The 11,757-nt window shown below is 39.7% G+C and overlaps 1 protein-coding gene across 1 annotated transcript; it reads right to left on the reverse strand.

Moving 5' to 3' along the window:
- Positions 1–550: 550 nt before the first annotated feature.
- Positions 551–1,014, reverse strand: LOC126004112 (succinate dehydrogenase assembly factor 4, mitochondrial-like). The gene has a single exon (XM_049770524.1). It carries the CDS (start codon positions 972–974, stop codon positions 654–656), a length of 321 nt encoding a protein of 106 aa, XP_049626481.1. The 5' UTR covers positions 975–1,014; the 3' UTR covers positions 551–653.
- Between the last annotated feature and the right edge of the window lie 10,743 nt (positions 1,015–11,757).

The raw sequence follows: 11,757 nt of genomic DNA on the forward strand, positions 1-11,757 counted from the left end.
GTCAGAAGCAATCCCTGAGTACAGAGCCAGCAGTAATCCTTTCTCCCCACTACTCCTGGCTTGTCCCCAAAGTCAAAATTATCTAGTACATGTCAATACAATCATTAAAAGTATTGTTTTTTTGTTTTGTTTTGTTTTTGGTTTTTTTTTTTTTTTGTGTGTGTATGTGTCATACCTGGCAGCGCTCAGGGGTTACTCCTGGCTCTATGCTCAGAAATTGCTCCTGGCAGGCTTGGGGGACCATATGGGCTGCTGGGATTCGAAACACCGTCCTTCTGCATGCAAGGCAAACGCCTTACCTCAATGCTATCTCTCCATCCCCTAAAAGTATTGTTTTATTTACATCTTCATTTCATAAACAACTGATTAAACTAAATCATAATTAAATTTGCCTCTAACCATTGCTCACATATCTCAATATATTTAATTAAAATTGTTGTATGAAAATAAAATATTTTCCTAATTTAATGCACATATTTTCTTCCAAAGTCACTAGAGGTCTTTAAACACAATAGAAACTAGAAGAGTCAAGTGCTAACAAAAAAGAGAATAATTAGAAATAATTTAATGTACATTTTGATGTAGATGCAGATGTACATACAATATAGATATACATATTTTGCAAAAGATAGTGAGGTTAAAGAATATATAGCTTAAAAATCAATACAGCGTCCTTTTCGTTCCCAGTCCCCATATCGGGTTGGTTCCGGGCCCCTTGGTCCACCTTTTTCTTTGGTAACAGGATTAATATCATCTGGAAATTTTTTCAATGGTTCTTTCTCTAAATTGGAATCTTCTGGTGCATCAAAACGACCTTCTGGTAACTTTGACTTCTTAAGAGATTGTTTGATGAGTTCAGACTTTCCTTCTTGAGAGCTCATTTTCCTCAAAACATGGCAAAAAAGGGGTGATCTTGCCGCTCTCCACGCTGTGTCCGGATCGCGGCCGAGCAGTCGGGCGAGTCGCGGCAACATCACGGCACAGACACCTGCAGACCCGCAGGCAGGCAGGCAGGCAGGCAGTCTCCTCCTTTTCTTTTTAATTTATTTTCTCTTTTCTTTCCTGCCCCTTTCATATACTTTCACCTTTCACCCATTTGAAAATTCAACTATCCCTTCACCCCACAATCCCATCCAGATTCCCCACATTAAAACTCTTTACCCTCAGTTCCTATTCCATTAAGCATCAAGAATGACCTCCTACCCCAGCAAACCAGTACCCAGCACCCAAGCGAGGGACAACCAGTCAAACCCACACCTCTCCTCCTTCAAGAAAAGGCAACCAACTCCCCTGGTGACTCATGCTGCGTGGTCCTCCTTACCAACCCTTCCTAACGTGGACTGTTACTTGAAATCGGACTTAGCTCTACAAGTATCCCCCAATGCATGAACTCTTCCCAAGTCCTCCCTGCCACAAATCTTTTGCCAAACTCAAGAAGGTCAGGTTGGGAGATGAAAGGCGCCTGGGAACCCACACACCACAAGAAAATGTCAAAAGACAATGGGGAAACCTATACTACCATCATAAGTATAAGACCTGTATTACACTACCTCTTTACCTGCTTTTCCCCAAATGCAAGATACTTTCTTGCATCACCTTGTTCCTTTAATTAACTTTTTACTTCATTCCTTAAAAATCTTTTTCCTTGTCATATATATACGTGAGCACTTATTTTTTTATTTCTATTTTTATCTTTTTTAGGTGTGTGACCTGTTTTTATTTTCTTCTCTCTCCACCCTCAAATGCACTGGCAATATAATGTAGCACCATTTCTCCCTGCAAAGGCACACTAAAAAAAGGGGAAATCTTACGTATAAAAGAGCTCTTATTTATTAGGGATAAGAACTCATACTTGTTTACAATACAGGGGTATCTCCCACCTTGAAAATATGTCACGTGGACCCAAATTAGACCCCAGGTGATTAGACACCAACCGTCCAGCCTTGAACCCTGGACCACATACATAGAAACGACACACTTCTTCACAACAGCCACAGGAAACAAATCCCAACAGGACATCCTTAATGGTGCTCAGACACCAACAAGTGCCAGCACTAATATGATACCCTGACAACGAGGAAAATGGGAACAACTTGACCTAAGAGCAAGTTATTCTACCTCACCAGCTAATGATAAGACAAAATCAGAAGACTTGTCACCCTTTGGTCTATCCAAATGCCAAGATCGCGATTTACAGATGACTGGCTGACAGAACCATGGCCAGATTGTATGTGTTCTGGGACCAATAAAAAAGCCCTAGTCTAGGGTGTTAGCTAAGACCTGCATAACAACTATGATCCCTAGTTTCATAGGTCTGTCTGAGACTATTGCAATGGAAGGGGACCTCTGGAAAAATAATGGAAGACACTATCCCAGGCCCCTTTCTAGGATCAGCGCAAAGACAAGGACTGCCAACCACAGAAGATGAATTAAAATGACACTGAGGGAACAGAACTTCTAGATCCACAAAGAAAGGCATAATCATAAGTTCAACTCCTTGACTTGTGCAGATACTGAGACCTCTAGATACAGAGGTCTGATGTTATCACCCAGGATGGAGCAGAAGTATTCCATACACCACAAAAGCACCAAGGGGAGAGAAAATGAACCTGAAAGGAGTCTATAGTTAATCCCATGACAATATACTTCAAGGGTGGAGAAACCCTGTATCTCTTAGGCAAAGGAAATTCCTTTTCGAATGACCCCAATATTTACTGTGCATCTGCAGGAGGGAAAAAAAGGCACAAAACAATTTTTTAATTATTATTTACTTATCTATTTTTTGTTGTTGATTTCATTGTTGTGGTTTGGCTATTGAAGTGGAGGTCTCCATTTATATTTATTTTCTTCTTTTCTTATGTGCTCTGCCACATTTTTTTTAATCTCAATCTTTTATATGGTGCTTACCCTTCTGTTTTGTTTTGTTTGTTTTTTTTTTTTTTGGAATGTTCACTGGATATTTTATTTGACAGTTCTTTATGTACTGTTGTGGTGGTTCACCTTCTTTTTCCCCTTCATCTCTCAAACCAAGGATAAAAGCCTCTAGAAGGACTCTGCCCATTTCCAGAGTATCTGATTCTTTTTTCTTTTTTTTCTCCAGGTTATTACTTTTCCCTTCTTCAAACAAAACCACATAACTTGAACTATGTGGGAGGGAGTAAGGGAAGTACCAAGACCAAATAGGTGTAAGACCACTAAGTAGTAAGCTAGGCACAGAGGGGACCACTTATTCTAGCAGCCCTGGGGTAAGGGAAGAGGATATGGGAAGAAGGACGGGAACGGAGGTGGAGGGAGCACAATCCGGTGATGGGAATTCCCCTGATTTTATGTTAATATGTACCTAAAATATTTTTGTCAACGATATGTAAGCCACTATGATTAAAATAAAATTATATTTAATAAAAAAAGAACAGTCTAGAGGCCAGAGCGATAACACAGTGGTAGAGCATTTGCCTTGCACACAGCAGATCCAGGACAGACAGTGGTTTGAATTCCGGAGTTCCATATGACCCCCCAAGCCAGGAGCGATTTCTTAGCTTATAGCCAGGAGTAACACCTGAGTGTCACTGGGTGTGCCCCAAAATAAAAAAAAAATGAAATAAAATAAAAAGAAAAGAACAGTTTATTCTGTCTGCCACAGAGAGTTGTTTGGTTTTCTTAAAATAAACTTAAAAAATATCATACGATTTAATATGACTCTTTGCTGCTTTCCACAGCAACCCTGCATTAAAATACAAAATTTGGCATCAATAAAATCACACATGATACAATGAGTAGTTAAGAATAATTTTTTATTAATTTTTTTATTTAAACAACTTTATTACATACATGATTGTGTTTGGGTTTCAGTCATGTAAAGAACACCACCCATCACCAGTGCAACATTCCCATCACCAATGTCCCAAATCTCCCTCCTCCCCACCCAACCCCCGCCTGTACTCTAGACAGGCTTTCTATTTCCCTCGTACATTCTCATTATTAGGATAGTTCAAAACGTAGTTATTTCTCTAACTAAACTCATCCCTGTTTGTGGTGAGCTTCATGAGGTGAGCTGTAACTTCCAGCTCTTTTCTCTCTTGTGTCTGAAAGTTATTATTGCAAGAATGTCTTTCATTTTTCTTAAAACCCATAGATGAGTGAGACCATTCTGCATCTTTCTCTCTCTCTCTCTGACTTATTTCACTCAGCATAATAGATTCCATGTACATCCATGTATAGAAAAATTTCATGACTTGATCTCTCCTGACAGCTGCATAATATTCCATTGTGTATATGTACCACAGTTTCTTTTTTTTTTCTCTTTTTTTTTTAAATTTATTTAAACACCTTAATTACATACATGATTGTGTTTGGGTTTCAGTCATGTAAAGAACACCACCCATCACCAGTGCAACATTCCCACCACCAATGTCCCAAGTCTCCCTCCTCCCCACCCGACCCCCGCCTGTACTCTAGACAGGCTCTCCATTTTCCTCATACATTCTCATTATTAGGACAGTTCAAAATGTAGTTATTTCCCTAACTAAACTCATCACTCTTTGTGGTGAGCTTCCTGAGGTGAGCTGGAACTTCCAGCTCTTTTCTCTTTTGTGTCTGAAAATTATTATTACAAGGGTGTCTTTCATTTTTCTTAAAACCCATAGATGAGTGAGACCATTCTGCGTTTTTCTCTCTCTCTCTGACTTATTTCACTCAGCATAATAGATTCCGTGTATATCCATGTATAGGAAAATTTCATGACTTCATCTCTCCTGACAGCTGCATAATATTCCATTGTGTATATGTACCACAGTTTCTTTAGCCATTCGTCTGTTGAAGGGCATCTTGGTTGTTTCCAGAGTCTTGCTATGGTAAATAGTGCTGCAATGAATATAGGTGTAAGGAAGGGGTTTTTGTATTGTATTTTTGTGTTCCTAGGGTATATTCCTAGGAGTGGTATAGCTGGGTCGTATGGGAGCTCGATTTCCAGTTTTTGGAGGAATCTCCATATCGCTTTCCATAAAGGTTGAACTAGACGGCATTCCCACCAGCAGTGGATAAGAGTTCCTTTCTCTCCACATCCCCGCCAACACTGTTTATTCTCATTCTTTGTGATGTGTGCCATTCTCTGGGGTGTGAGGGTACCACAGTTTCTTTAGCCATTCATCTGTTGAAGGGTATCTTGGCTGTTTCCAGAGTCTTGCTATGGTAAATAGTGCTGAAATGAATATAGGTGTAAGGAAGGGATTTTTGTATTGTATTTTTGTGTTCCTAGGGTATATCCCTAGGAGTGGTATAGCTGGGTCATATGGGAGCTTGATTTCTAGTTTTTGGAGGAATCTCCATATGGCTTTCCATAAAGTTTGAACTAGATGGCATTCCCACCAGCAGTGCATAAGAGTTCCTTTCTCTCCACATCCCTGCCAACACTGCTTGTTCTCATTCTTTGTGATGTGTGCCAATCTCTGGGGTGTGAGGTGGTACCTCATAGTTGTTTTGATTTTCATCTCCCTGATGATTAGTGATGTGGAGCATTTTTTCATGTGTCTTTTGGCCATTTGTATTTCTTCTTTGTCAAAGTGTCTGTCCATTTCTTCTCCCCATTTTTTGATGGGATTAGATCTTTTTTTTTTCTTGTAAATTTCTGTCAGTGCCTTGTATATTTTGGAGATTAGCCCCTTGTCTGATGGGTATTGGGTGAATAGTTTCTCCCACTCAGTGGGGTCTTTTGTATCCTGAGCGCTATTTCTTTTGAGGTGCAGAAGCTTCTCAGTTTAATATATTCCCATCTGTTAATCTCTGCTTTCACTTGCTTAGAGAGTGCAGTTTCCTCTTTGAAGATGCCTTTAGTCTCAATGTCCTGGAGTGTTTTACCTACGTGTTGTTCTATATATCTTATGGTTTTGGGTCTGGTATCGAGGCCTTTCATCCATTTGGATTTAACCTTCATACATGATGTTAGCTGGGGGTCTAAGTTCAATTTTTTGCAAGTGGCTATCCAGTTGTGCCAACACCACTTGTTGAAGAAGCTTTCCCTGCTCCATTTAGGATTTCTTGCTCCTTTATCAAAAATTAGGTGACTGTCTGGGGAACATTCTCTCAGTATTCAAGCCTATTCCACTGATCTGAGGGCCTGTCTTTATTCCAATAACATGCTGTTTTAATAACGATTGCTTTGTAGTACAGTTTAAAGTTGGGGAAAGTAATTCCTCCCATATTCTTTTTCCCAATGATTGCTTTAGCTATTCTAGGGTGTTTATTATTTCAAATAAATTTCAAAAGTGCCTGATCCACTTCTTTGAAGAATGTCATGGGTATCTTTAGAGGGATCGCATTAAATCTGTACAATGCTTTGGGGAGTATTGCCATTTTGATGATGTTAATCCTGCCAATCCATGAGCAGGTGTGTGCTTCCATTTCTGCGTGTCCTCTCTTATTTCTTGGATCAGAGTTTTATAGTTTTCTTTGTATAGGTCCTTCACATTTTTAGTCAAGTTGATTTCAAGATATTTGAGTTTGTGTGGCACTATTGTGAATGGGGTTGTTTTCTTAATGTCCATTTCTTCCTTATTACTATTGGTGTATAGAAAGGCCATTGATTTTTGTGTGTTAATTTTGTAGCCTGCCACCTTGCTATATGAGTCTATTGTTTCTAGAAGCTTTTTTGAAGAGACTTTAGGGTTTTCTAGTAGAATATTATGTCATCTGCAAACAGCAAGATCTTGACTTCTTCCTTTTCTATCTGGATTCCCTTGATATCTTTTTCTTGCCTAATCGCTATAGTAAGTACTTCCAGTGCTATGTTGAATAGGAGTGGTGATAGAGTACAGCCTTGTCTTGTGCCAGAATTTAGAGGAAAGGCTTTAAGTTTTTCTCCATTGAGGACAATATTTGCCTTTGGCTTGTGGTAGATGACCTTAACTATATTGAGAAAGGTTCCTTCCATTCCCATCTTGCTGAGAGTTTTGATCAAGAATGGGTGTTGGACCTTATCATATACTTTCTCTGCATCTATTGATATGATCAGGTGATTTTTATTTTTCTTGTTGATGTTGTGAATTATGTAGATAGATTTACGGATGTTAAACCCTCCTTGCATTCCTGGGATGAAACCTACTTGATTGTAGTGGATAATCTTCTTAATGTGGCACTGAATCCTATTTGCCAGGATTTTGTTGAGGATCTTTGCATCTGCATTCATCAGCGATATTGGCCTGTAATTTTCTTTTTTGGTAGCATCTCTGTCTGGTTTAGGTATCAAGGTGATGTTGGCTTTACAAAAGCTATTTGGAAGTGTTTCCATTTGTTCAATTTTATGAAAAAGTCTTGTCAGGATTGGTAGTAGTTCCTCTTCGAAAGTTTGAAAGAATTCATTAGTGAATCCATCTGGACCTGGGCTTTTGTTTTTGGGCAGACATTTGATTACCGTTTTAATTTCATCAATAGTGATGGGGGTGTTTAGATATGCTACATCTTCTTCCTTCAACCGTGGAAGATTATAAGAGTCCAAGAATTTATCCATTTCTTCCAGGTTCTCATTTTTAGTGGCATAGAGTTTCTCAAAGTAGTTTCTGATTACCCTTTGAATCTCTGCCATGTCAGTAGTGATCTCACCTTTTTCATTCTTAATATGAGTTATCAATTCTCTCTCTCTCTCTCTCTCTCTCTCTCTCTCTCTGTTAGTTTTGCCAGTGGTCTATCAATCTTGTTTATTTTTTCAAAGAACCAACTTCTGCTTTTGTTGATCTTTTGGATTTTTTTTTGGTTTCCACTTCGTTGATTTCTGCTCTCAGCTTTGTTATTTCCTTCTGTCTCCCTATTTTTGGGTCCTTTTCTTGAGCACTTTCTAGTTCTATGAGCTGCGTTATTAAGCTACTCAGGTAAGCCCCTTCTTCCTTCCTGATGTGTTCTTGCAAAGCTATAAATTTTTCTCTCAGTACTGCTTTTGTTGTGTCCCATAAGTTCTGATAGTTTGTGTCTTTATTGTCATTTGTTTCCAGGAACCTTTTGATTTCCTCCTTGATTTCATCTCGGACCCACTGGTTATTCAGTATGAGGCTGTTTAACTTCCAGGTGTTAAAGTTTTTCTTCTGTGTCCCTTTGGAATTCACAAATAATTTCAGAGCCTTTTGGTCAGCGAAGGTAGCCTGCAAAATTTCTAGCCTCTTGATATTATGGAGGTATGTTTTATGTGCCAGCATATAGTCTATCCTGGAGAATGTCCCAATGTACATTGTCCAATTGTACAATGTACATTGTCCCATGTACATTGGAGAAGAATGTGTATCCAGGTTTCTGTGGATTGAGTGTCCTATATATATCCACTAGGCCTCTTTCTTCCATTTCTCTCCTCAGGTCAATATATTCTTATTGGGTTTCAGTCAGGTTGACTTATCCAGTGTTGACAAAGCTGTGTTGAGGTCCCCCACAATTATTGTGTTGCTATTGTTATTATTTTTCAGATTTGTCAACAATTGTATTAAATATTTTGCTGGCCCCTCATTCGGTGCATATATGTTTAGGAGAGTGATTTCTTCCTGCTCTACATGCCCCTTGATTAATATAAAATGTCCATTTTTGTCCCTTACAACCTTCCTGAATATAAAGTTTGCATTATCTGATATTAGTATGGCCACTCCAGCTTTTTTATGGGTGTTGTTTGCTTGGATAATTTTTCTCCAGCCTTTTATTTTAAATCTATATTTGTTCTGACTATTCAGGTGCGTTTCTTATAGGAAGGCGAAGGTTGGATTGAGTTTTTTGATCCATTTAGCCACTCTGTGTCTCTTAACTGGTGCATTTAGTCCATTGACGTTGAGAGAAAGAATTGTCCTGAGATTTTTTTTTTTTAATTTTTGGGCCACACCCGGCGGTGCTCAGGGGATACTCCTGGCTGTCTGATCAGAAATAGCTACTGGCAGGCATGGGGGACCATATGGGACACCGGGATTCGAACCAACCACCTTTGGTCCTGGATTGGCTGCTTGCAAGGCAAACGCCGCTGTGCTATCTCTCCGGGCCCTGTCCTGGGATTTAATGCCATCTTTATATCAAAATTTGGTGTGTTTTTTGGTTAGTCTTGTCTTAAATTAGGTCTTTCAGTTTTTCTCTTAAGACTGGTTTTGTGTCTGTAAAGTTTCTGAGCAGTTTTTTGTATGTGAAACCATGTATTCTTCCGTCAAACCGGTAAATAAGTTTTGCTGGTACAGTGTTGTAGGTGAAGCGTTCATTTCATTCAGTCTTGTCACAATCACCCACCACTGCTTTCTGGCCTTGGTGACATCTGGTGACATCTGGTGACAGGTCTGCTGTAAATCTCAAGGATGATTCCTTGAATGTAATTTACCTTTTTGATCTTGCTGTTTTCAGAATTCTGTCTCTATCTGTGGGATTCGTCATTGTGATTAGAATGTGTCTTGGGGTATTTTTTCTGGGGTCTCTTTTAGTTGGTACTCTCGAGCATGCAGGATTTGATCACATATTTTATTTAGCTCTGGAAGTTTCTCTTTAATGATCTTCTTCACCGTTGATTCTTCCTGGAAATTTTCTTCCTGGGTCTCTGGGACTCCAATGATTCTTAAGTTGTTTCTGTTGAGCTTGTCATAGACTTCTATTTTCATATGTTGCCATTCTTTGACTAATTTTTCCACTGTCTGTTCATTTGCTTTAAGTTTTTTTTTCCAATCTCTCCCGCTGTATGGAATTGTTATTTATCTTATCTTCTACAGCACCAATTCTATTCTACGCTTCTGTTACTCAGTCCCAGAGCTTATCTATTTTGTCATTCAGTTTGTTTACTGAGTTTTTCAGGCCTGTTAGTTGACATGTTATTTCAGTTTGGAGTTTTGTGATTTCTGTCTTCATACTGTCTTGGTTCTTGTTAGTGTTCTGTTCAACTCGATCCATGGTTTCTTTGAGTTCTTTGAGCATCTTCCATATTGCTTGTCTAAAGTCCTTTTCTGAGAGGTTGATTAGTTGGTTGGTGATTATCTGGTCATCAGAATTGTCATCTTCATTGTCTATGTCTGATGCTGGCCTGCGTTGTTTCCCCATTGTCACACTTGTATTGTGGTTTTTTTTTATGTGTTGTGGTGGTATTCATTGGCTAAATGATGTATGCAGCCACACTCCTCTGGCTCCGCCCTTTCTGGGTGGGTTGACTTGCCTCCAAGGGAGGGGAGTCCTCTGTGGATGAAGCCTCTCACAGGATCAAATCTTAGGCAAGAGCACGCAGCAGAGAAGACAGTCTGGAGAGAAATGCTGGGCTTCAGTGATCCAGCACAGTTCTTAGTGTGATTTTTTCTTCTTGTTGCAATGGTGTTCTTTCTTTAGAAAGAGCGTACAGGGCCCGGAGAGATAGCACAGCGGTGTTTGCCTTGCAAGCAGCCAATCCAGGACCAAAGGTGGTTGGTTCGAATCCCGGTGTCCCATATGGTCCCCCGTGCCTGCCAGGAGCTATTTCTGAGCAGATAGCCAGGAGTAACCCCTGAGCACCACCGGGTGTGACCCAAAAACCAAAAAAAAAAAAAAAAAAAAAAAAAAAGAAAGAGCGTACAGCCACATAGCAAAGCCGAGCAGCCGTGCTCTTCTGGAACCTCTTTTGGGCCCACTCCCAAGAGTTTCACGCGATAGAATAGGAGATAGACACACACAGGCAGCACTCACAATTTTTCAAAGTCAGTCCCCCCTGGACAGGCATAGTTTCATAGATTTTCCCAGCCTGACGTCACAAGCAGGGGACCTGGCTTCTGCAAAGTACTGCTTATAGCTGGTTTTCATGAAGCAGTTCCTTGGCATTCCCACCCTAGAATGAGCTTCCGGAAGAGCGAGTTTTCTGGAGCCTCTTTTCGGCCCACTCCCAAGAGGTTCAGATGACAGGACAGGAGACAGACACAGAGGCAGCACTCAGAATTTTTCACAGTCCAGTTAATAATATATATTTTTTTTTTTGGTTTTTTTTTTTTTGGGCCACACCCGGTGACGCTCAGGGGTTACTCCTGGCTATGCACTCAGAAGTCACTCCTGGCTTGGGGGACCATATGGGACGCCGGGGATCGAACCGCGGTCCATCCTAGGCTAGCGCAGGCAAGGCAGGCACCTTACCTTTAGCGCCACCGCCCGACCCCCAGTTAATAATATTTTTAACAACTTGGTTGACAGAAAATGGTGCCTCCATTGATTGAAATAAGGAAAATACTAATAAAGAATACTTCATAATATTATTTTACTTTATATTCTGATTGAGTTGAGATTTATGTCAGCAGAAAATTGCAATAATATAGGTTTTTTTTTTTTTTTGGCAGTGCTCAGGGGTTATTCCTGACTCCAGGCTCAGAAATTGCTCCTGGCAGGCACGGGGGACCATATGGGATGCCGGGATTTGAACCAATGACCTCCTGCATGAAAGGCAAATAAATGCCTTACCTCCATGCTATCTCTCCAGCCCCACAATAATATAGTTTTAAATTAAAATTCATCTCTAACTGACAAAACATGGTAATGGGAGTTTTGGTTTTGGAAAAGTCAAGATTTTTGCTTATTTTAGGTGCTATTATAGCTTCTTTTACATTTAGCTAGCTTTTTCTGGGGCATTTATAATCTATTTTGAATATTCAAAAATCAAAAAAAAAGAAAATTGACAAGAAAATATATCTCTTGGTCTCATCTTTCAAATGCCATAATCTTCTCATTGTTTTTTGTTGGTACAGTTTTCTACCTAAGTGCCTTTGTACATTCACTCTCTGTGATCAACTTCTGTTCTTTTTAAGTAAAGTATTA

This window comes from Suncus etruscus, chromosome 3 (genome assembly GCF_024139225.1).
Source record: "Suncus etruscus isolate mSunEtr1 chromosome 3, mSunEtr1.pri.cur, whole genome shotgun sequence".
Lineage (NCBI taxonomy): Eukaryota > Metazoa > Chordata > Mammalia > Eulipotyphla > Soricidae > Suncus > Suncus etruscus.